General features: G+C 48.9%; 1 protein-coding gene across 1 annotated transcript in view; it reads left to right on the plus strand.

Moving 5' to 3' along the window:
• The first annotated feature begins 349 nt into the window (after nucleotides 1-349).
• Nucleotides 350-22,514, plus strand: part of bsna (bassoon presynaptic cytomatrix protein a) — a 64,025-nt gene continuing 41,860 nt past the window's right edge. Inside the window, exons 1-3 of the mRNA XM_084681341.1 lie at nucleotides 350-394; nucleotides 3,581-4,117; nucleotides 15,667-17,346. Coding sequence (XP_084537467.1) covers nucleotides 350-394; nucleotides 3,581-4,117; nucleotides 15,667-17,346 — 2,262 coding nt within the window. The remainder of the gene's footprint in view (nucleotides 395-3,580; nucleotides 4,118-15,666; nucleotides 17,347-22,514) is intronic.

Here is a 22,514-nt window from a genome sequence, read left to right on the forward strand (position 1 = left end):
TTCACCACCATCCATCACAGCACTGTGCCTTCACCATCACAACACTGTGCCTTCACCACCATCCATCACAGCACTGTGCCTTCACCACTTCCAGGGTGCCCGGGCGCACCACATTAAGCCCCTCCCCGCACACGCAGGAATAAAACATTCAGATGTGCTGGTTAAACCAGAGCCTTTATACTGGGTGTACTTTCTCAGGTGAAGGATATGTGAGGTCTAACATCTCTCAATCACAGTTCTCAGCTGTGTGTGAGAGAAAGGGTGTGTGTGTGTGAGTGTGTGAAGGTGAGTTTGTGTATGCGTGCGATGGTGATTCACAGCGTACAGTCGGTTTCACACAGGAGCACTAATGGCGTATCTAACTGTAGGAAACATTGGGGTCCCCAACTCTCAGGTCTGTGGGCAGGTGGGCAGGCATGCGTACAAGCGTGTGTGTGAGTGCGCTTGTGGCATCAGTGTGTGGGATGTGTGTGCATTTGTGTTAACCTGCTAAATCCATCTCCAGCAAGTGAGTCTGTTCATCTGAACCAGCTATAAAACGACTAAGCGGTGAATACGCTGAGAAGGTTCTGAATTGATGAGACTGTTAGTAACGGTGTGCCTGGAGGGAGAAGGGGAGTGGGAGTTTAAAGATCCCTCTACTAACCTGACTAGCTGGCTGGTTGGCGGGCTGGTTGGCGGGCTGGATGACTGGTTGGCTAGCTGGCTGACTTATTGGCTGGCTTGTTGGCTGGCTGACTGCCTGGCTGGCTGGGGGAGCAGACTGTCAGTGGCTGAGAGCAGGCTTCCTGCCTCCTGAGTTAGTACAAATCATTAGGAGACAAAGCTCTCCCAGTAGGCAGGCTTGGCTTGAGTACAGCGCAGTAACCTTGCAAGGGGGCAGCACCAGTAAGCATATCTGTCTGTTAGGCCTCTATCTTAAAGCCTCTGCCATGTCCCACCAGCGTGTCATGGTCTCTGTGAATGAGATAGGTGTAATGGAGGTGGTTGGAGATTGTATCAAGTCTATCTCCGTTAGACACCATTTCTGACAACCGAGTTCCGAAAGTCCTTATACAAACTCAAACTAGTCCGGTCTAGGCTTCACTTCTGTAGTTTGCCACAGTCCGGAATAGAGCTTCACAGTGTTAATGGTGTGCTGTTTGGATTGCTATCCTTGCTTCTCTTGTAACTGTGTTTTGTATTGAGATCCAGTCAAATACATTTAGAGCAAAAATCCAAGTCAGGATTGAAGAAGCTGGTGTGAGCTCGGCCAAAGTTCAGTTTGACACGAACAGCTAACTACCAGCCATGTCACACATTCTCAACAACCACACACACACACAAGCATGGTGTGTGTAATGTCGAGCGTATTCACAGTATGTATAATGAATGGTACACTGCCATTCTAGGGTAGCACAGGCTGAAACACATGCTTGTTAGTACACACTCCTTCACACATTGTCTGTAATGGCTGCCCTACATCTTGCCCCCTGGATCAGCCGAGCAGGAAGAGGTAGCTAGTGCCCACTCATTAACATCCTGCGCAACACTGATAAATGACCCCAGAGAAACGGCGAAGTGGCTCTGTAAACACTTAGAGGAAGTAGGAGGGTGTTTTCTGCGTGTGTGTGTGTGTGTGCGTGCGTGCACTGTTTCTTCTGTGTATCATTACGAGACGTCTGTGTTATCGAGTGTGAGGCGTGGCAGCGTTGTTAAGGGAGCAAAACAGCAGCATGTTCCGGAACGGCTTGTGTGTGGATTCCGTCCCCGCTTTCTGACTCGGGGCTGAGCGACCAGACTCGTCCTCTCCACATATAGAGACTCAACACTAAGGCAGAATGAAGGAGGGATGAAAGGAAGGATGGATGGAATGCAAGGCTCATCATTAATGTGTCATACGAGCGGATTTATACACGTGCGTCTGGGTTAGGGTAAGCAGGGTTGGGGTGCTGGAGTAGCAGGGCTCCACACACAGCCGGTTAACCTGTCTTCTCTGTGGGAGTCGGGTGGCTGAGCGGTTAGGGAATCGGGCAAGTATCCAGAAGGTTGCCGGATCGATTCCCTGCCGGGCCAAATGACGTTGTGTCATTGGGCAAGGCACTTCACCCTACTTGCCTCGGGGGAATGTCCCCGTACTTACCATAAGTCGCTCTGGATATGAGCGTCTGCTAAATGACTGTTCTCTGGCCTGGCTGTTGTTTTCCCTCCATCCACAGCTTGCAGAGCGAAAGACAGAGATCAAGAGAGGGAGGGAGCGAGAGGGTTGGAGGGGAGGGGACTGGGGGGGAGCAGGAGGAAGGCAGCCCTGGCTGCCGTGAGTCCGTCTCCCTGACAGCTCCGGTCTTTCATGCTGCCTTCTTCCTCTGGTGGATCACACGGGCTTTGAGATTTGGGGTTGAGTCGCTTCCCGACCTCCACCCCCCCCCCCCCCCACCAGCAGCTCTCTCTCCATGGACTCCCTCTCTCGTTCTGACTTTGCAGCACCATCATGGTATGAGGACAGCAGTGTGTGTAAATGGAAAGAGAGGGGGGTGCAGAAGCAGACATATTATCTTTACAGATCTAGTCTTCCAGTCCTGTAAGTGTGTGGTTGTGTGTGTGGTTGTGTGTGTGTGTGTGTGTGTGCTGTGGAAGTTCCCGTGCCGCATATGAAGTGTTTCTCTGCGGTGGTAGCGCTGGCCCTGGCTCCAGGCAGGACAACCGTCCGTGTTGTTGTGATGGGTTGTTTTGGCTGCACCATCTGCACCACACACATGCCCCACTTCTACTTCTGCTGAGGCGGATGGGGAGAGGGGATGGGGGGTGTGGGGGTTGGGAGGGGGGGGTTGGACTCCGGGGACTCTGATTCTCCCTGATGAGAATTCTATGAAGAAAAAAAACCTTGATCTCAGAAAGAGAGAGAAAAACTTTCCAATGCTCCAATGCTCTGGGTGTCTGTGTGTGAGTGTCTGTGTGTGTCTGTGTGTGAGTGTGTGTGTGTGTGGGGGGGCTTATTCACTTGTTCCAATGTCAGAGAAACCCTGTGCAGACCACTGACTGGACTTTAAAATGGAGCACATTGTTCATGTTTCACCCACACCTTGACTGGACAGACCGGCTTTGTTGTAGATAGATAAGAAAGAACAGCCCCCCATCACACACACACGCACACACACACACACAGAACAGTGGCCTTGCCACTGCCGCCTCTCATTATTGTACTTGAACATTTCGATTTCATACTAAAAAGAACTATCAGGAGGAACACAAAACCTTCTTGCTGGACGAGTGAAACACACTTACAGCTTTCTCACACACACACACACACACACACACACTCTCAATCTCCAGGCCCTTCGAAAGTGTGTGTGGGGGGGGGCAGATTGAGATAGTGACACAGGAGTAGTTGACAGCTACAGAGGCAGGTGACTGACCAGGCCTCCCTCAACATCTGGAGGCATCCAGACTCATGAGGAAGATCGTGGCTGATCACCATCCCAGCTGGCGGCTTCAGTCAGGAGATGGAGTCCTGCTGTACCCAGATGCCGCTGTTTTCCAAGGCTACGAGTGTGTGTGTGTTGGTTGTACGCTCCCTTGACAGTGCTCTTCTGTGTTGCAGGGGTCCGACGGGCAGCCCCAAGCCAGGGGTCCAGCCTGGCTATGGAGACAGCAGGGCAGGAGGAGGAGGAGGAGGAGGGGGCGAGCCGAGCCCTACAGACTAGCCACCCATGAGAGCCCCACCCCCCAGAGGATGCAGTCCAGCCCAGCTCCAGCCCAGGCGAGCGGCATGGGCCACGGCCCAGGGATGGGCCACGGTCCTGGGATGGGCTCAGGGATGGGTCCTGGCCCCGGTGCTGGTATGGGTCAGGGCCAGGGTCCGGGTCAGCACGCGTCCAGACGGAACCTCCAGGTGGACTTCAGTGGCTCAGGTCGGACGGGTCGGTCCCCCTCTGTGTCTCCAGACAGGAGCAGCAACCCCACCTCGCCCTACTCCGTGCCCCATCTGGCCCCCATGCCCACCAGCAAGCTGTGTCCAGTCTGCACCACCACCGAGCTGACCAACCCACCAGACATACCCAACTACAACACTTGCACGCAGTGCCACTCCACCGTGTGCAACCAGTGTGGCTTCAACCCCAACCCCCACCTCACTGAGGTAAGGCAATGTTACTGTAGAGACAGAGAGACAGAGAGGCAGAGAGAGAGAGAGAGAGAGAGAGAGAGAAAGAGAGAGAGAGAGAGAGAGAGAGAGAGTTCACGAAGTTGCAATAATTCCTCCCGAGGCAATGACAGAATCTCTATTAGTCTCAGTGTGTATGCATGTGTGTGTGTGTGTGTTTATATCTCTGTGTGTGTGTGTGTGTGTGCAGCTGAAAGGATGAGACGATGGGGTGAAACGAGAGAAAGGGAAGGGTAAAGTCAAGGAGGGAGGAGGTCAAGACCGAGGCCTGGGTGAAAAAAGGGGGATGATTGGAATGACACATTGAAGAGCGGAGAGATGGGATGATTGTGGGAGGAGAGATAGAGACTGTCTGAAAAGGATCCAACCTTGGTGCATTTGATCAACCTGCAACCTAAGGCCTTGGTCAGAAGCTTTATGTGTCAAACGCTAGCTAAATTCTCTGTGATAACCGTATGTGTGTGTGTGCTTGTGTGTGTGCGTGTACAGAATCTCTGTGTGCGTATGCTGTGTGTATACACTGTACAGTATCTATGTAAGTGTGTGTATACTTGTGTGTCTAGTAATTGGTGTGAGTACCTAAAGCCCTGATCCCATTAGAGATCCTATTAGACGACCCTGAGGTAATGCCTGGGTCAGACCCACATGATCATTACGCTGTTCACCTCACACCTCCACACAGGCACAGTGCAGCCTCTCGTCAATGGCCTAGAATCTTTGGTCCAGTCAGAACTACAGCCTGAACATCCAAGATGCAAAAAGCCAGCAATTTGTTTCCAACAAAGTATCACAGCAGTATCATACCCTCACCAACCATTTGCTTTCCTCCATCCAGTTTACTCATCAACACTTCTGCTCGTGCGTTTATCTAATCGAATCGAATCAAATTCAAATCTAATCTAATCCAATTTAATATACTCCGAACAAGAAGACATCCTCGTTTCATTTGCATGCGCTGATATCTGGGTGACTTAGTGTTGCATTGACAAGCTCACAAGGCCCTGCAGCAGGATGAGAGAGAGATGATGTGTTTGGATCTGGGAACAGAACGGTTGACATTTGAGCAGGATGTCCAACATCATAGTCTTACACTTCCAGGATCTGTGGGATCAGCGTAGCTCACGGAGGAGAAAGTCTCGAGTGAGTTAGCATGGCACACAGACACACAGACAGACACACACACACAGGCACACACGCACGGGCACAGGCACACACACACACACACACAGACACACACACACACACACAGGAACACACACAAAGACAAACACACAGGCTGATCATGCAGTCTCATGGCCTCTTCTCCTTGACGACAGTTTTTTGGGACTTTTGCCTGACTATGGGCTAATTTTAGCCCCAGCATGCAAGCAGGTTTCGTAACAGAGTCGTGCCTGAGTGTGTATGTGTGTTCATTAGCTTCAGGAGGATGCCACCTTCCCCTCCTGTGGACCGGCAGCACCTGGCTGTCAAGTATGGCAAGACTGAGTGCCATGCCTGAAATACTCCAGTATTTCCACTGTGAAACTGTGCAGGAAGGATCCACAACAGAGAGATGGAGAGCTTATTTTTATTCATTTGGAATACTTTTGTTTGATTGGTCTAGCCTGATACCATGGACACATGGTTGTTCTCTGGAAACACAGTCAGCGATCAAAGTGAAAAGATTTCAAATAATATTTGACCCAGGTCTGTTCGATTGTATGCATTACGGTAAAGAATAACCAGAATGGCCAGTTGACAAGCCATGATATTCACTGATTGAGCTCCTATAGAGATAATCCTAATCCTGAAAGTCTCAATGAATTTGTATAGATTTGCTTGTACGATATTGATTTTCAACCCCAAGCCATCTCACTGTTTAGAATGCCCTTGTTGTTGATGTGTTATTGTCTGAGCCAGGGACATAAACAAATAAACATAAGCCTTCACATAAGAGGTGACGGCTCTTGGACTACTTCCAGAATTGGGATAAATTCCTTTTCTGCTATCTCTCTCCCCCTCTCTCTCTTTCTCCCCGTCTCTCTCTCTCTCTCTCTCTCTCTCTCTCTCTCTCTCTCTCTCTCACTCCCTCTGTGTCTCTTCTCCATAACCCCACCCCCCCTACCGCTGTCTAAATGTCAGAGTGTTCCCAGGCCTCAAGGTTCTCTGTTGTCCTCCCTGAGGTACTTATGAGGTACTGATGTGTTTGGTGAAAACATAAGCTGGGGTACTTGTACCTTCGAAGTCCATTACTGAAACCTCTGACGGTTTGGTTAGCTGTCCAGCTCTCGTTATCTGGCTGTGCACTGGCTGACTGACCGATTGACTGACTGACCTTTTGGTTGGCTGGCTGACTTTCTGGCTTGTTGGCTGACTGTCTCACTGACTGTCTACATTGAATGACAGACAGACAGACTGCCTAACTAACTGATTGACTGACTGACTGACTAAGTAACTGACTGATTGAATGACTCACTCTCTGATAGAGCCATTTTCACTACTTCTGCTATGGTCTGATGTCTCCTGAGCTAATAGTGCTCATGGCAAGTCAAATACCTTCCCTTCCTGTCCGTCTGTCTTGTCACTCACTGCCTCACTGACTAAGAGCAGCGGGAGGACAGCAACCTCTTCAACCCCACACAGACGACCTCAGGACCTTAAAATAGTCACTTTGTTCCGGAAACCTCAGTGTCAGAAATTCAATCCGGGACGATTTTATTTGATCATTCGGGCGGAAGAGATCTGTGACTGTAAGAGAACGGATATGGTAAGATGATGTCGTATAGTCTTACGATGTTTGTCTGTGGGTGTTTGTGTCTTTGTGTCAGAGAGGGAGTGGTGTGTGTGTGTGTGTCTCTGTGTGTTTGACAGAGAAAGAAAGAGTGCTATGTGTGTATGTATGTGTGTGAGTGTGTGTGGGAGGGAGGGAGAGTGCTCTAGCAAAGTCTGATTTCTGGGAAAATTGCAGTCAGGAGAGAACAAAGTTATGAAGAAAGGAGCCTTATCTCAAAGGAGCTAATTGAGGGAGAGAAAGACAGAGTTAAAGAGAGAGAAAGAAATAGAGAGAGAAGCATACGTCAGCATGCACAGTTATTCTTCTCAGTCTAGTGTTCCATGTGGAAGGATGCAGTTCTGGTGTGACACAAGCAGATTTCACAAATGTGTGTTTATACATACATATACAATATACTGTTGATATATAAAGTGTACTGTATATATCTCATATCTCCCCTCCTATCAGTCCTCATCTCCCTGTATTCTCTCTCATGCCAGTAAAATAAGGATTGTGTGTGGGAGAAGTGGAGAGACAGGGAGAGAAAATGACGAGTCTTGCTCCACAATGGTCATGGTCATGGTCAGGAGTGCACATCTCCCTCTTTGTGATCTCCCTGTTCTTGCTCTCGTCCTTTTTCTTATTCTGTCTTTCTGTCTTTCTCTGACTACATTTTCCATTGTCCTTCTCCTTCCCCTTCCCCTTTCCTTCTCCTCTGCTCTGCTCTGCTCTCCTCTGCTCTGCTCTCCTCTCCTCTGCTCTCCTCTGCTCTCCTCTGCTCTCCTTTGCCCTGCCCTGCTCTGCTCTGCTCTCCTCTCCTCTGCTCTGCTCTGCTCTGCTCTGCTCTCCTCTCCTCTGCTCTGCTCTGCTCTCCTCTCCTCTGCTCTGCTCTCCTCTGCTCTCCTTTGCCCTGCCCTGCCCTGCTCTGCTCTGCTCTCCTATGCTCTGCTCTGCTCTGCTCTCCTCTGCTCTCCTCTCCTCTCCTCTGCTCTCCTCTGCTCTCCTTTGCCCTGCCCTGCCCTGCTCTGCTCTCCTCTGCTCTCCTCTCCTCTCCTCTCCTCTGCTCTGCTCTGCTCTGCTCTGCTCTGCTCTCCTCTGCTCTCCTCTGCTCTCCTCTGCTCCCCTCTGCTCTCCTCTGCTCTGCTCTCCTCTCCTCTCCTCTGCTCTCCTCTGCTCTCCTTTGCCCTGCCCTGCCCTCCTCTGCTCTCCTCTCCTCTGCTCTCCTCTGCTCTCCTTTGCCCTGCCCTGCCCTCCTTTGCCCTGCCCTGCCCTGCCCTGCCCTGCCCGGCCCTGCTCTCCTCTCCTCTCCTCTCCTCTGCTCTGCTCTGCTCTGCTCTGCTCTGCTCTCCTTTGCCCTGCCCTGCCCTGCTCTGCTGTCCTCTGCTCGTCTCTCCTCTGTCTGTCCTTATCCAGAGTGTATGTCTGTGCTTGTATCTTGTGTTTCATGGTCCTGTATCACCTCTTCACACATGACCTCTGCACTTCATACATAACATGCCCCTGAGAACGTTACCATGGAGACTAGCCTGGTAGTGGCTGCAGCATACAGTATTTGGGAATAAATGTGTCTGTGTGTGTGTGTGCGTGAGAGAGAGTGTGTGCGAGTGTGTATGCAAGTGTGTATGTGAGTGCATGTGTGTGTGTGTGTGTACGCATGTTGGGTGTGAAAGAATCCTGGGTGTTGAGCATGTGTGATGCTGTGTGGGCGTGTTGTATCTAATAGCTCCACTGTTGGGACTCATTTTGAAGACATGTAACAACAAGCAGTGTCACGGCACGTCCTGGTTAAGCACATTACAGCTCTACTCTCCTGCTCTACTCTGCAGATCTACTCTACAGCTCTATACTGCAGCTCTATACTGCAGCTCTATACTGTAGCTCTATACTGCTTTGCTAGCTCTATTCTGCAGCTGACCCATCTCCACTGTATGGTTCAATGTAGTGTAAAGTCACTCTCTACACTAAGGAATATTCCGTCTGAGAGATGAACATTTTATAATGTGAATTTTTAGACTTGTCTAGAGTACTGTGTTGGCATTTTGTGTGGTGTGTCAGTACTTATAGTGTGCTGTATTTGGTGTTTAGGGAACAATATTTTGTGTGTAAACAAATATAGTATTTAATGTATTGTACATAATGTTCTGTGCAGTAAGTCATAGTATGTGTGTAATAGTATGTGTGTGGTGTATTCTGTGAGTACGTATCATTATGTTTGGAGAGTGTAGTATTTTGGCTTTGTAGCGACTGAACTCACGTGTCAGGCGTGTCTGTTTGATTCGTGGCACCTCGCAGGAGGGAGTTGTAGACCAGGCTGGGATTATCTCTTAATTCAGCCCAGCGGAACTCTCACAGCAAGGGCAGCCAGGTGTACACCAGCCCCCTCCCTCCCCCTGGTACTGGTCCTTGAAAATTGGAATAATAACTGGTTATTATACATCTACCTATCACTGTTCCCTGCCCTAACCCCTTTACCTCCCTGACCCACCTGGTCCTAGTCCTGGTCCTGGTCCTGGTCCTGGTCCTGGTCCTGGTCCTGGTCCTGGCCCTGGTTTTGGCCATGGAGTGGCTCCCAGTCGCTGGACCAGTAAGCTCAGCCTGACACATGGATAATCACAGCAGAGAACAGAGGAGGAGAGGAGAGGGAGGGGACGGTCTCTTTGCTAATTAAACTGTAGTTGTTTTTCCCTTAGCAGCTGTTGTGTAGGAGGGAACTGGGACATATTGTTGAGTTAGTCACCGATCTAATTGGAATGACCACTGTGTCTGTGTGATAAACTAAACAGTTTGTAGTATGCTAGTCATGTGTACTCCTCTGTACTGCTGTTCTCCTGTGTTCTCTTATATTCTTTATATAGGTTTTCCTATGTTCTCGTGATACTGCCCAATGTCACCACCCAACGCAACCCTGGACCACCTATTTGAACCACACCAAATCACCAAACAGAGACTTATATCTAGTATTTATATTGAGAGTACACACTTGAAACAGACAACTACAGGTCCTCACAAAACATGAGGCTATCTTATCTAACGTCACATATGTCACCACCAGCTTTATTGATACCATTCCCTGGGTGGGTCAAACAAAAGGGTGGATTTTCAATAAAAAAAATTGTTTGGGAGGTGGAGCCCTTAAGTGCGAGGGATACCGAGCCCTTAAATTAAGGACAGCATTCTGATGTGTTGAAATGAATTTACAGTAATAAGGTAAAGATGTAATCCATATAACTAATGCTGAGTTATGTATTTACGGGTATGGAATAGTACATTTTGCTTGTACTTAATTGAGCTTCTCAATGAACCTCTCTGGGAGAGGTACTGAGTGTTGATAGCAGTGAGTCATTCTGGGTTAGGCTTCAGAAATTCTGTATCCAGTGTTGACCAGCAGTGAAAGGTGAATGCAATTGGTTTATGCTGAACTGTTTTTCAGTGTAAGACTTATGAGTTCGATGTGATGCCATGAGTTTTCTTAGTGATATGTATCGGCAAAACGTTTATGTTCAATTAGCTAAATTTAGGATTAGTTGTTTTGGAGTAGACAACTGATGTAATGTTCCAAAGCGACTAATCCAAGATATAGATAAATAAACAAACATTTGTCCAATACAGTAGGCCTACGTATCACGGAAAATAAGTCATGGCTATGTTCTTCTCCACTCACTTCTGTTCTCCTATGTTGTTCTCTGTTGTTCTATGTTCATGAGTTTCTCAGCATCAGCCTGATTCTGTTCTTTTACGTAATGGATTTTCCTGCGAGTTCCTGTGTTCTCCTGCGTTCTCCTGTGTATTTCTGTCTTCTTCTCTGCTCTTATCGGGACAGCTCTTATAAATGATTCATGAACACAGCCCATCAGAGCTGGGCAAAGCCTTTACATAGACCAGAGAAGCCAGAGGCAACACACACAAACATGCATAGACGAACACATACACGCACTGGAGCCAGCGCACACACAGACGCGCACACACACTCAGTCATGCCTAGAATCACACAACTTATCATGTTTGTCTTTTCTTCATCTTTTCTACAAAGCTGCAGTACCAAAACAACACTGCAACATGTAAATGATGAAAGCAGGTGAATATGCACAGTGCTGCTTAAATGTTTCATGACCACTCCAGACTGCGACCAAATGGTCGCATTTTGCGACCAGTTTTTGAGACAGTCGAGCATTTTTTACAAACACTCGGGCACGTGCGACCTACAAATGTTGAATTCATTAGATGTGCACAATGTCAGCACACGTTAGCAACAACGCATAGATACGACGTTCTAGTAAGTGTTATCAGTGTTCCTTCTGTATTAGTACCGTAGCTCAAAGTCTAGGAAAGTTGAGGCTGTTTTTCACTAGGTACCTATAAACTTAGCTAAAAGTCTTGGAAAGTTTTGACTATTTTTCGCTAGATTCGAACGTCGTTAAGATACGAACGTCTTATCTGCCAGACAAGTGGGTTCCCCTTCGTTCTTTTGGTGAGCAATTTCACGAGCCTTTCTTACCCGGCGTCATGGAGCCTAGCAGCTAAATACTAAAAGCTAAATAGCTAAATAGCACTAGCGTTGCTATTACTGTATCCCTGACTGTGTTTGAGCTGTTGCGCTGTTATACTTAGAAAGTATCGTGTTGTGGTGTCGGAGGACTGATTGAAAAGTGCATCATACATTCAAGTCCAGTGCCGCTGCTAGCCATTTTGGTGCCCTAAGCATAATTCCTTTATGATGCCCCCCCCCCCCCACCCTCCGAAAAAAAACGATTGTTTTTGCCAGTTTAACTTTTTATTACTATACATATACCTCAATACCAATAGCCTAACACAACAGCAGACCTTTTTTATTTTTATTTTTAGGAGTGCTGAGATTAAATTTAGGGGTGCTTGAGCACTCCTAAAAAGGGTTTAAACCATTGCCACTAAATTGTACCCTCTTTAGTTACATTAATAAATGCATTATAGGTCAATATAAGGTGTGCCCTAAATGTTCTGCTTGCGCTCCAAAAATTTTCAGTTCGGGGCTACTGTGCTCCTTGTAAAAAAAGTTAGTCTGGAGCCCTGGGTTAGGGTGAGAAAAGCTGTGGGTCTCTCACACTCTCTGAAGGTCAGAAAACATGGCCGCTCAATGTAGAGAGATACAGAACGGACAACACCAGACCACAACAGAGCAGACCACAACCGACCAGACCACAACAGAGCAGACCACAAAAGACCAGACCGGACTGCAATAGAATAGACCAAGCCTGCTCAAGTGTTCAAGGTGGTGTCCAAACAATTTTGACATTTTGAAATGAAGACCTAGAGCCAGAGAGTCAGACAGACAGGAAGACAGTCAGATAAACACACATGTTCATGTCAATGGTTGCCATGGCTTTGGGGAAAGTGCTGAGGCAGGTCATTAATGAAGCTACATACAAACTAATACTGAGACATGCCATCCATGGATCCACTCTTAAGGGTCTGTGAGGAATGCATTACTGCATGAGGGTGTTACGTGCGTGTGTGTGTGAGGTGAGTGTGTGTGTCGCCAGGTAGCTTTTGTGGTGAGAGGTTAGAACGTTTTATCACTTTCTCAGTGTCGCACCGGGGTGATAGCTATTATAGAGAGACAGGTAATAGACTGGAGTGTGTGTGTGTGTGTGTGTGTTTTGCGTCGTCATTCTCAGGACCATTAGGGAAGACAAACTGTTTGCTCCTATAGAAATTAAAACAGTTTCTCTCTCTCTCTCTCTCTCTCTCTCTCTCTCTCTCTCTCTCTCTCTCTCTCTCTCTGTCTCTCTCTCTCTCTCTCTCTCTCTCTCTATCTCTCTCTCTCTGTCTCCCCTCACACCTCTCACAGATGTGTTCTTTATCTACATAAAACACTGAGGATTATTAATGGTGATGTAATCTACAGTTTGCTATCAGTTACCATAATTATGGGAGGATTTACAGTTCAGAGTGGAGTCCCTTAATTTAATTGTTTATGATGGACCCCTCATTGGTACCCTACAGCTCCTCTTCCATGGGTGGGAAATATGGGTATCCGTTTCATTTACTGTTGAGAGCGAACAGGCAGACCTTTAGGGTGTAATGTACCTTCATTATATTACTGTAGATCATTTAGGTGTGAATGTTTGTGCTTGTGTGTGTGTGCATGTGTGTGTGTGTGTGTGTGTGCATGTGTGTGTGTTTGTGTGTCTGTGCATGTGTTATTGGACTTGTACTGCAGCTTGCCTGGCTGTGGATATTAATCACAAGTAATGTTGTTTAGATTTCTCTCTATACACCATGTTCTGTGTGCTCACAACAAACATGGCATTGTAGCTCTACCCCCTGTTATCTGTCTTCCTGTATCAGGCACAACAGGGCCTGTGTGTGTGGGTGTTTGTGTGTGTGTACAGAGTTTTTGTTTTAGTGCTATTCAATTGTTTGTTTAGCAAAGGCAGTGTTTTCCAGCCCACCTGTCTAATAAATATGTCATTGAGGATACATGGTGCATGTGAGAGTATCTGTGTGTGTTAGTGTTTGGAGAGTGTGTGTGTGTGTGCGTAAGTTTGAGCCTGGTTGTGCCTCGCGACAGCCGCGGAAATTGCCAGGCTTGTTGTGGTGTTGCACGGTGTCACAATCTGTTTTCTACAAACGATGCCTCTCCAAGCACCAGAGTGTGTTGATGCTGACGTGTGTGTGTGTGTGTGTGTCTGAGAGTTTCTGTGCGGTTGTGAACGTGTGTGTGCGTGCGCATACTTCTACGTGAGATTGCTGACATGTATGTGTGCAAATTGCTTTCGACTCACTTCAGTCGGTTTAGACACATGACATTGACACAGGCCAGAGTCCATTCAGCCCTCTCTCTCTCTCTCTCTCTCTCTCTCTCTCTCTCTCTCTCTCTCTCTCACTCCCTCTCAGCCTCCACTCCTCCCTCCTCAAACACTCACTCCTTTCCTCACCCAGCCGCAACTCCTTCCTTCCTTCCCTCTCCCTCCCTCCCTCCCTCCAGTCCTGTCTGCCCTGTCTGTGTTTGTTTCCTCTGTATGTGTGTCACCTCTAGCTGATTTAGAACACCCCAGTAGGGGTGTACAGGTGTGCTGTAGGTACAGCACGGTCTGTGAGAGGGCTGGATGAGGCTAGAGACCGCTGGTCCAGAACAGGGAATATGACCAGGTTGTGTGACCTCCCCAGGGTCTGCTTCATGGCTAAAATATCTGAACTGAAACATGACCCTGCTGGTCTTATGTACAATAGCTACAGGCATCCAGTCTAGCCTAACTTAGCCCAGACCACCTCATGCAGTTCTGGGTCTGTTCACAGGTGGGTTGCCCGCTGGTTCAGTATGAGCTTGACTTTGAACGTGAGGAGTGGGTGAGTTCTGTTGAGGTTCTGTTGATGTTCTGCATTTAGATAACTCGTTTGTGCAGTAGGCTACTGATGCTACATGCTAACTGAGGTGAGTTTACCTTAGGACGGTACTGTATTCTAGAAGTATGGAGGGTTACAGTATCTTTGCTTTGTGAGGGTATGGCTGGACTGTGTGTGTAGATGTGTTAGTAGTGTACGAGATGTGTCTGTCTCTGTGTGTGTGTATGTGTGTCTGTGTATTAGTAAAGAGAATGAGAGTTGATGTAGTGTGACGAGATGCGATGTGATTGGTGCTGTAGAGCTGTCTGTCTTTGAAATGCTGACTGGCCCTTCCTTCCTGCCTTCGCTAAGGAGGGAGCGGGCAAGCGCTCTCAGTCCTTGACTGCTTCCTGTCATGCTCAGTACCAGCCAGACAGCCTCAGTTCATCATTAACGTCAACACACTCCGACCGAGGGCCGCGTCGATACAGAGAGAGGGGAAGAGGAGAGAGAGGGGAAGGAGAGGGGAGCAGAAGAGGAGGAACTGGTTCATTTTTTGGAAATTAATACTTTCAAATGAGCTTCAGTTTAGAATTCAAAGTGCCAGGTCTACATGTTCTCTGCTCATAAAGAGGGGAGACGAGCAACAGAGAGGAAGAGGAGAGGGGGAGGATGGAGAGTGGAGAGGCTAAATGAGGAGTACAGAGAGAATATTTGAGGAGAGAAATACAATTAGAAAGCTAACTCGACAGGACACAAGGTCCGTAGGAGAGGTGAGGTGAGGAGAAGAGGGGGAGGAAAGGAGAAGAGAGGCGAGGGAAAGGAGGGTGCACGAAAAAACAGGTCGGTCAGCATCTTGTCTGTCGGTCACACTGGGAGTTTCTTCATCTGCGGTCGGAGGTCCACTCACTGTTCTGTCGATTTGTGGTCAGGTTGATGAACTGGTTTTTCTGATTGCTTCTCCTCAGATGAATTCTACAGGTCTGAGTCACATCTTAGAGTAGTCAGTACATGGTGGAAGACGAGTAGTTGTAGTAAGGTGTCTGAATGCTAGTGCTTTATTGTTTGTTGTGGAGATGAGTCATGTTTAAAACTGTTTTGTACAACAACCCAATTCTGGGAGCCTTTATGTTGAATTTTTTATTGAAGCTATGCTAACAAACAAAGCTAACTTGAAGCTTGAAGCTAGGGAGCTGGTTGGGGAAGATGCTGGAAGGTTTTTTCTCACTATCTGTATTAATGTTTTAATTGTGGGTGGAAAATGGAGAACTGGTTGAACAAATGAATGCATTTTTTTAATCCATTTGCTCTATTTACTACATGATGTTAGCAAAAAGAGCTAACTTAGCGCTGCCTAGTCGAGACAGCTCATTGTTTTCCTGTCTATTCTGGGAAAGACACTTGAGAACGTCAAGAGTATGAATGATTGTGATATGAATGAATCTAACTGTCCGTCCTCTGTGTTGAACAGGTGCAGGAGTGGCTGTGCCTGAACTGCCAGATGCAGAGAGCCCTGGGCATTGACATGACCACACCTCGATCCAAGAGCCAGCAGCAGATACACTCTCCTTCCCACCAGGCCAAGCCCATAGTCCAGCCACTGGCACAACCAAAACCCCAAGCCCAAGCCCAGCCCCAGACCCAGCACCAGACCCAGTCCTTCTCCCAACCCCAGTCCCAGCCCTACTCCCAGCCTCAACACCAGCCCTACTCCCAGCCTCAACACCAGCCCCAGACCCAGCCCTACTCCCAGCCTCAGCACCAACCCCAGACCCAGCCCTACTCCCAGCCTCAACACCAGCCCCAGACCCAACCCTACTCCCAGCCTCAACACCAGCCCCAGACCCAGCCCTACTCCCAGCCCCAGACCCAACCCTACTCCCAGCCTCAACATCAGCCCCAGACCCAGCCCTACTCCCAACCCCAGACACAGCCCTACTCCCAGCCTCAACCTTTTCAGCAGTCTCAGCCACAGTCCTTCCAGCAGACTCCTCCCAGACTCCAGTCCCAAGTTCAGCCCCACCCCCAGGCCTCCCCTGGCCTGCAGAGACAACCTGGCACCGGTATGGCCTCCCAGCCTGGGGCTCAGGTAGGTCCAGCGGCCCAGGGCATGAGGCCCTCTGACCCTTACGCCCAGAGAGGACCTGGGGGTCCTGGAGGTCCAATAGGTCCTGGAGGCCAGGCCCAGAACCAAGGAGGCCCTCGCATCCCCCACCCAGGAGCAGTGCCACTCCCTGGGCTGGCTAAGGCTCCCTCGCAGCCTGACCTGGGGCGGGGCTCCCCCCTCCACCAGGGCGCCGGCCGCTACGACCACACCCGAAGTGCCGGTTCCTCCCCGGCCCACCGGCCTGCTGCGGCCCAGCCACCACCGGCTCAAGACGGCCTGACAAAGCTGTTTGGGTTTGGGGCGAGTCTCCTGAACCAGGCCAGCACCCTGATCTCTGTGGACCCCTTGCCCACAGCCCCCAACTCGACAGCCTCCAATAGCAGGGGCAAGGTGCTATTCAGTGATGCTAGCTCTGCTAAGCAGCAAGGCCCAGGGCTCCCCGGTGCCAAACCATTCCAAATGGGGGGGCCACATGCCCCTACCCAAATGGGGGGGCCACATGCCCCTACACAAATGGGGGGTCCTCATGCCCCTACCCAAATGGGGGGTCCTAATGCCCCTACCCAAATGGGGGGGCCACATGCCCCTACAAAAATGGGGGGTCCTCATGCCCCTACCCAAATGGGGGGTCCTAATGCCCCTACCCAAATGGGGGGGCCACATGCCCCTACAAAAATGGGGGGTCCTCATGCCCCTACCCAAATGGGGGGCCCTCATGCCCCTACCCAAATGGGGGGCCCTCATGCCCCTACCCAAATGGGGGGGCCACCTGCGCAGATTCAACAACAGTCTCCAGCGCATCATCAGAAAGGACCGCAACAGCAACAGCAGCATCTCAAGCAGACGGGCAGACAGGAGCCCGGCCCAGCACCCACCCCCGCGCCCGTGCCCTCGGAGCCTGAGAGGCCGAAGGAGCTGTGCCCGCTGTGTAAGACTGTGCTGAACATTGGCAGCAGCGAGCCCGCCAACTACAACTCCTGTACCCAGTGTCACACGCAGGTTTGCAACCTGTGTGGCTTCAACCCTACGCCCCACCTGGTGGAGGTAAGACTTCGCCTCGCTGGAGACAGTGTCGCACCTACCTATACTGTGTTACTCACACTCCCCCTCTCTCCCCCTCTTCTTTTCTCTTCACTCCTCTCCCACCGTCTCCTCTCCTCTCTCCTGTCTCACGCTGTACTCTCTTCTCTCCTCTCTCACTTTCCCACCTCCACTTTCGCCACTCATGTCTCCCAGTCTAAATGTTGGGTTATATAACACTACACTCACGCCCAGTCAAGAGGTGATAGTCGCTTCTGTTCAATCCTATTCAATAGAGCTGTTTTATTAAGTGAGGGGTAACGTGACACCTCTTAGAAGCATAGGGTTCTCTTCTCCCTCCCTCCCTCTCTATCTCTCTTTCTTTCCCTGTCTCCATCTACATTGTTGCACTCAATTTTTGAAGAAACAGGCCTTGGCAGGGAACACTGCAGGAAGACTAATGGTTACCCTGAGTTGTGATAGAACAGTGACAGTGACAGAAACACAAATATTTAGAGTATAAAAGACCTCTGTGACTGAGGACAGTCTTTGTGGGGTTTCAAGTTTATTTTGCTAGTACATTCACATTTTTTGTCCAGCTCCTCTGGACAGTTTTCTGGACCAAGGTAAAATAATACTGCTATCATACAGTGACAGGTATTGGGGGGCTCTGAAAGCTACTCTGTAGAAGCTGGGTCAGGGCCTGAGAGACGAGCTGTGATCTCTGTCCACGGCGGCCATGATGTCCAGACCCCCACAGTGACCATTTGAGAGTCTGGCAGTGATGCGACCAGCCGGGCCAGTCAGAAACTGTTTTCTAGACACTCTAATCTCCTTCAAATCTTGACCGTGTCAGCTCTCCTCGACACATCCGTCCTAGACTCTATTGTCTACTTAACCATCACATATTGGGTGTTATTGTCCGCTGTGTCCAATGTGCTGTCTGTTCTGTGTCTGTGAATCTTTTTTTCTGGTAGATTCTACTGTCCACTGCCCTCTCATCTGCACTCCATCCTGTCAGTCACGTGGAGAAAACGGGTTTTAAATAAGTGTTACTGTCACTGCTGGAAGGCAGCAGAGCACACGGCATTTAGACTGTCAGTGACACTCACTCACACACACTCACACACATGCACACACACACACACAGCAAGGCTAGTTAATTTTTTATGCCACATTACATTCACAATGGCAATTCAAAGTGCCGTACAAAGATCCATAAAATATATATATTTTTTTAAAGAAAACGATTCATTGGCAATAAAAACGGTTTAAAGAGAAACAGATAAATGAACAAATACAGTCATTGAAAAATAAAAGATAAGACAAGTGGTGAAAGTGCAAAGCTTTTTTAGCCAAAGGCATGGGAGAAACAGGTAGGTACTTATTCTAGACTTGAATATGGCGACAGTAGGAGTGTCCGGATGCTTCTGGGAGCTGGTTCCAGTGGGGGGACTGAGTTAGCGGCTCTCGTTGTCCTGACTCTGATGATCTCAACAGTGTGTTTGGTTCACATCCTAGAAGCATATCTGAAATGTATTTTTGTCCAGAGCCCTTGAGTGATTCTAAGTACTTTAACCTCAATTTTATAGCCAGTGCCAAAGAATGCTTGGACACTCTAGTACTGTAGAACACACACACACATTACACGGAAGACAGAAAGGGGCTGTAGCAGTTAGCTGGATGCCAGATCAGTTTGGGATTCACTTAAATAAAGGACTCAGAGGTGATGGGCCGGTGTGTGTAGCTCTTTGTGTGTGTGTGTATGTGTGTGTGTGTGAGTGGAGCTCTGTGTGTAACTCTGTGTGTGCAGCTGTGTGTGTGTGTTAAACGGGATGAGAAAAAGAAAAAAAAGGAGAGGATAGCCTTGGCCCAGGGCAAAGCATTTCAATGGGGCAGAGGCATAAGAAGATGGAGGAATAGAGAGAGTGGGAGAGAACAGCTACTGTACTGTGGACCGACACGCACAGCCTGGTCACGTGGAGCTGGGAGTCCAGAGGGAGAAGTACTGGGTTCACAGAGAGAGAGGGAGACACAGAGAGAGAGGGAGAGAGAGAGAGAGAGAGACAGAGAGAGAGAGAGAGAGAGAGAGAAAGAAAGAAAGAAAGAAAGAAAGAAAGAAAGAAAGAAAGAAAGAAAGAAAGGGAGAGGGAGAGGGGGGGGAGAGGGCTCTGGGTTCTCCTGCTCCTTTACATATTTCATCGGACACTATTTATAACACACCTCCAGTCTGTGAATTATAGATAAAGGACTGTTCTCTCCCCGCCTCCCTGCTCAGCCCTGAACTCAGTCTGAACAGGAAGTGTTCTCTTCCTAAGAACGCCTCATCCTGACCACACAGTCTGGACCACTCTTCACCTTCATCTTAGCTCCTATTGACCTCACAGCATACACGCTTCCTTCCTTCCGTCCTTCCTTCATCTCTTCCTCACATCCTCTTCTCAAACACTTATAGCCTGGTTCCTGAACGTTTACATGTTTTCACACGTCTTCTCTGTGGCCTGCTGCTATCTCTCATCTGATTCGACGATGAACTCCTCTTCCCTCCTGTCTCTCTGTCCGCCTGTGGCACCAGAGTCAGCTCTGATTGGTCAGTCAGACTGATGGTATCACAGAAGGGAACCTTTCTCTATCAACCTGACCTTTTAGGGTGTGTGTGTGTGTGTGTGTGTGTGTGTGTGTGTGTTTGTGAGTGTGTTAGTGTGTGCACGGTTAACTCTAGAAGTCAGCCTTGACTGTGCTGCCTGGAATGAAATATGAAAGCACATGAAAGAGAATAGCAGAGGATGGGGTGCTGATGCAAACACTAGCAGCCTCTAAGCATGATGACATGCACAGTGATTCATAGAAACACCCTCCCCCCCCCTCCCCCCCCCCCTCCCCCTCACACACACATACTGACTCATCTGGTGACATACTGCCCACCCAGACCCTGCTTATCTTCTGCCACCTGCGTTTACTTGGTCGTGGACAATGAACGAAACTAATGTCAGCCTCCACACTGCTAACGACCCAGTCAGGTCTCAAGCAGACACGTTCAGTCCGTGCATTTTGATCCTCTCCGCTTACTGTCTCTGGACAACAACTGTATGATTAGACTTGTGGTGAGGCAACCTGGTTTCCCAGCTACAGTGTCCTTGAGGTTGACGTACAGAACGACCGCTGTCACTTTGACTTCACTCGGCCGAACTCCTAGTGTTCCTTGTAGGGGGTGGGTGGTGATCACACTGCGTGTGTGTGCGTGTGTGCATGCGTGTGTGTGTGTGTGCGCATGCGTGTGCAACTAATTGGACTGATTGGACTGAATTCTTGATGGCTGACTGAGGTTTAATCGGTCGCCATTAAGCACACACCATGGAGCGAGGGCTGGGGGGGCAATTATGGAGTTATGCGGGGGCGGTAGGGGGTGGATTATGAAACAGGAAGCAGAATTAGGTCATCACAGGAAGTCTATGTCATTTAGGAGTTCATGGATGTTGTGAGTGGTGTCCAAACAATTAAGTCTTCTCCACCTGTCAGTGTGTGTGTTAAAGGCAGAGATAGAGAGAGAGAAAGAGAGAGAGAGAGAGAGAGAGAGAGAGAGAGAGAGAGACAGAGAGAGAGAGAGAGAGAGAGAGAGAAAGCAAAGAAATCTAGAGAGATAGAGAGAGATGGAGGGCAAGATGGAGAATGTGTGTGTGTGTGTGCTGAAGCGAGATAGAGATAAAGAGAGACAATGTTTGTCATTCTGCAGGTGGAAGAGAGAGAGAGATCAGCTGGTGCCATGACACGTTGACCATGGCGAATAGATTACTCATTTGGTCGATGACTAATGCACACATGCACACACACACACACGTTTACACACACACAAATACACACACAGAGACTCAGTGTTGGCTAAGTCACAGCCAGTCTCATCCACTTTAACTTTCCCATCAAGCCTGACGTTCTGACGAGCAGGGAAACAGATGGCACTGGGCTATGTGTGTGTGTGTGTGTTTTGGAGGGGTTGGGGGGGGGGGTCTGAACAACAGGAGTCTAATTTCTCTAGTCAGGGGGTGTGAGGGACACGACAGCTGAACGAGAAGACCCCCAGCAGGATATACACACATACTCATGTGACGGGTATGTAACAGACGTGGTCTTGCAAGTTCCGTCAGAGAAGTTTCCGGGACCGTGTTCATCCTTCACAGAGGATCGAACGCGCCATCCCTGACTTCCCAAGTGCCACCACTACCAGCTACGCCAAAGAAAAGCTAGCTCTTCAATGACGCGGGTGGCCTGTTACATACTTGAGGAGTGAGATTCACACCGGCTACACTAACACACACACACTAACATACACACACTAACATACACACACTACCATACACACACACACACACATACTAATTCACACACCCTAACATACACACACACACACACACACACACACACACACACTAACATACACACACACAAACACTCACACACACTAACATACACACACACTTACATACACACACACACACACACGCACAAAAACAATCACACACTAACATATACACACACACACACACACACACTAACATAGACCCACACATGACACTCCATCTTGTGTGCAATACTTTCCTCTCCACCCATCTCTATGCTCTCTCTCTTCGCTCTTCCCTCCCTCTCATCACGTCTTGAATATGTCCCCCCCCCCCCTCCAAACCCCAACACTATTCATCCACTGGTTAGTTGCACATGCTACTGCGACACAAACCAAGACAACTATGTCCATCTCTGTCTGTCTATCTGTCTGAATCTTATTTATGTTTGTGAGTATCTCAAATGTATGCATTATATGCAGAGGTTATTCATGTTTGGATTTGTGTGTGTGTGTGATGTAAGTGTGTATGTGTCTGTATCTGCTCCCAGTGAAGTGGGTGTCGTTGGGTTGTAATTATCACTGCTGTGAGAGTAGATGACGAGTTGACTACTCCAGTCTTCCTGAGAGTCCATGTGTGTGAGGGCTAATTAGCATGTCCTGGATGTATGTAATCTGTGTAATCTGTTTGACGGACACGCATGTGCATGAGTGCACATGAGTGTGTGCGTGCGCATGCGTGTGTGTAGGTTAGTGTATGTGTGTATGCGTAAAGCGAGGTGTGTGCGCGTGTGTATTCTTTTGTGTGCGCGTGTGCGTGCGCAAAGTGATGTGTGTGTGTGTGTGTGTGTGACGGACA

The sequence above is a fragment of the Hypomesus nipponensis genome, chromosome 18 (genome assembly GCF_054491055.1).
Source record: "Hypomesus nipponensis isolate SF chromosome 18, ASM5449105v1, whole genome shotgun sequence".
Classification (NCBI taxonomy): Eukaryota; Metazoa; Chordata; class Actinopteri; order Osmeriformes; family Osmeridae; genus Hypomesus; species Hypomesus nipponensis.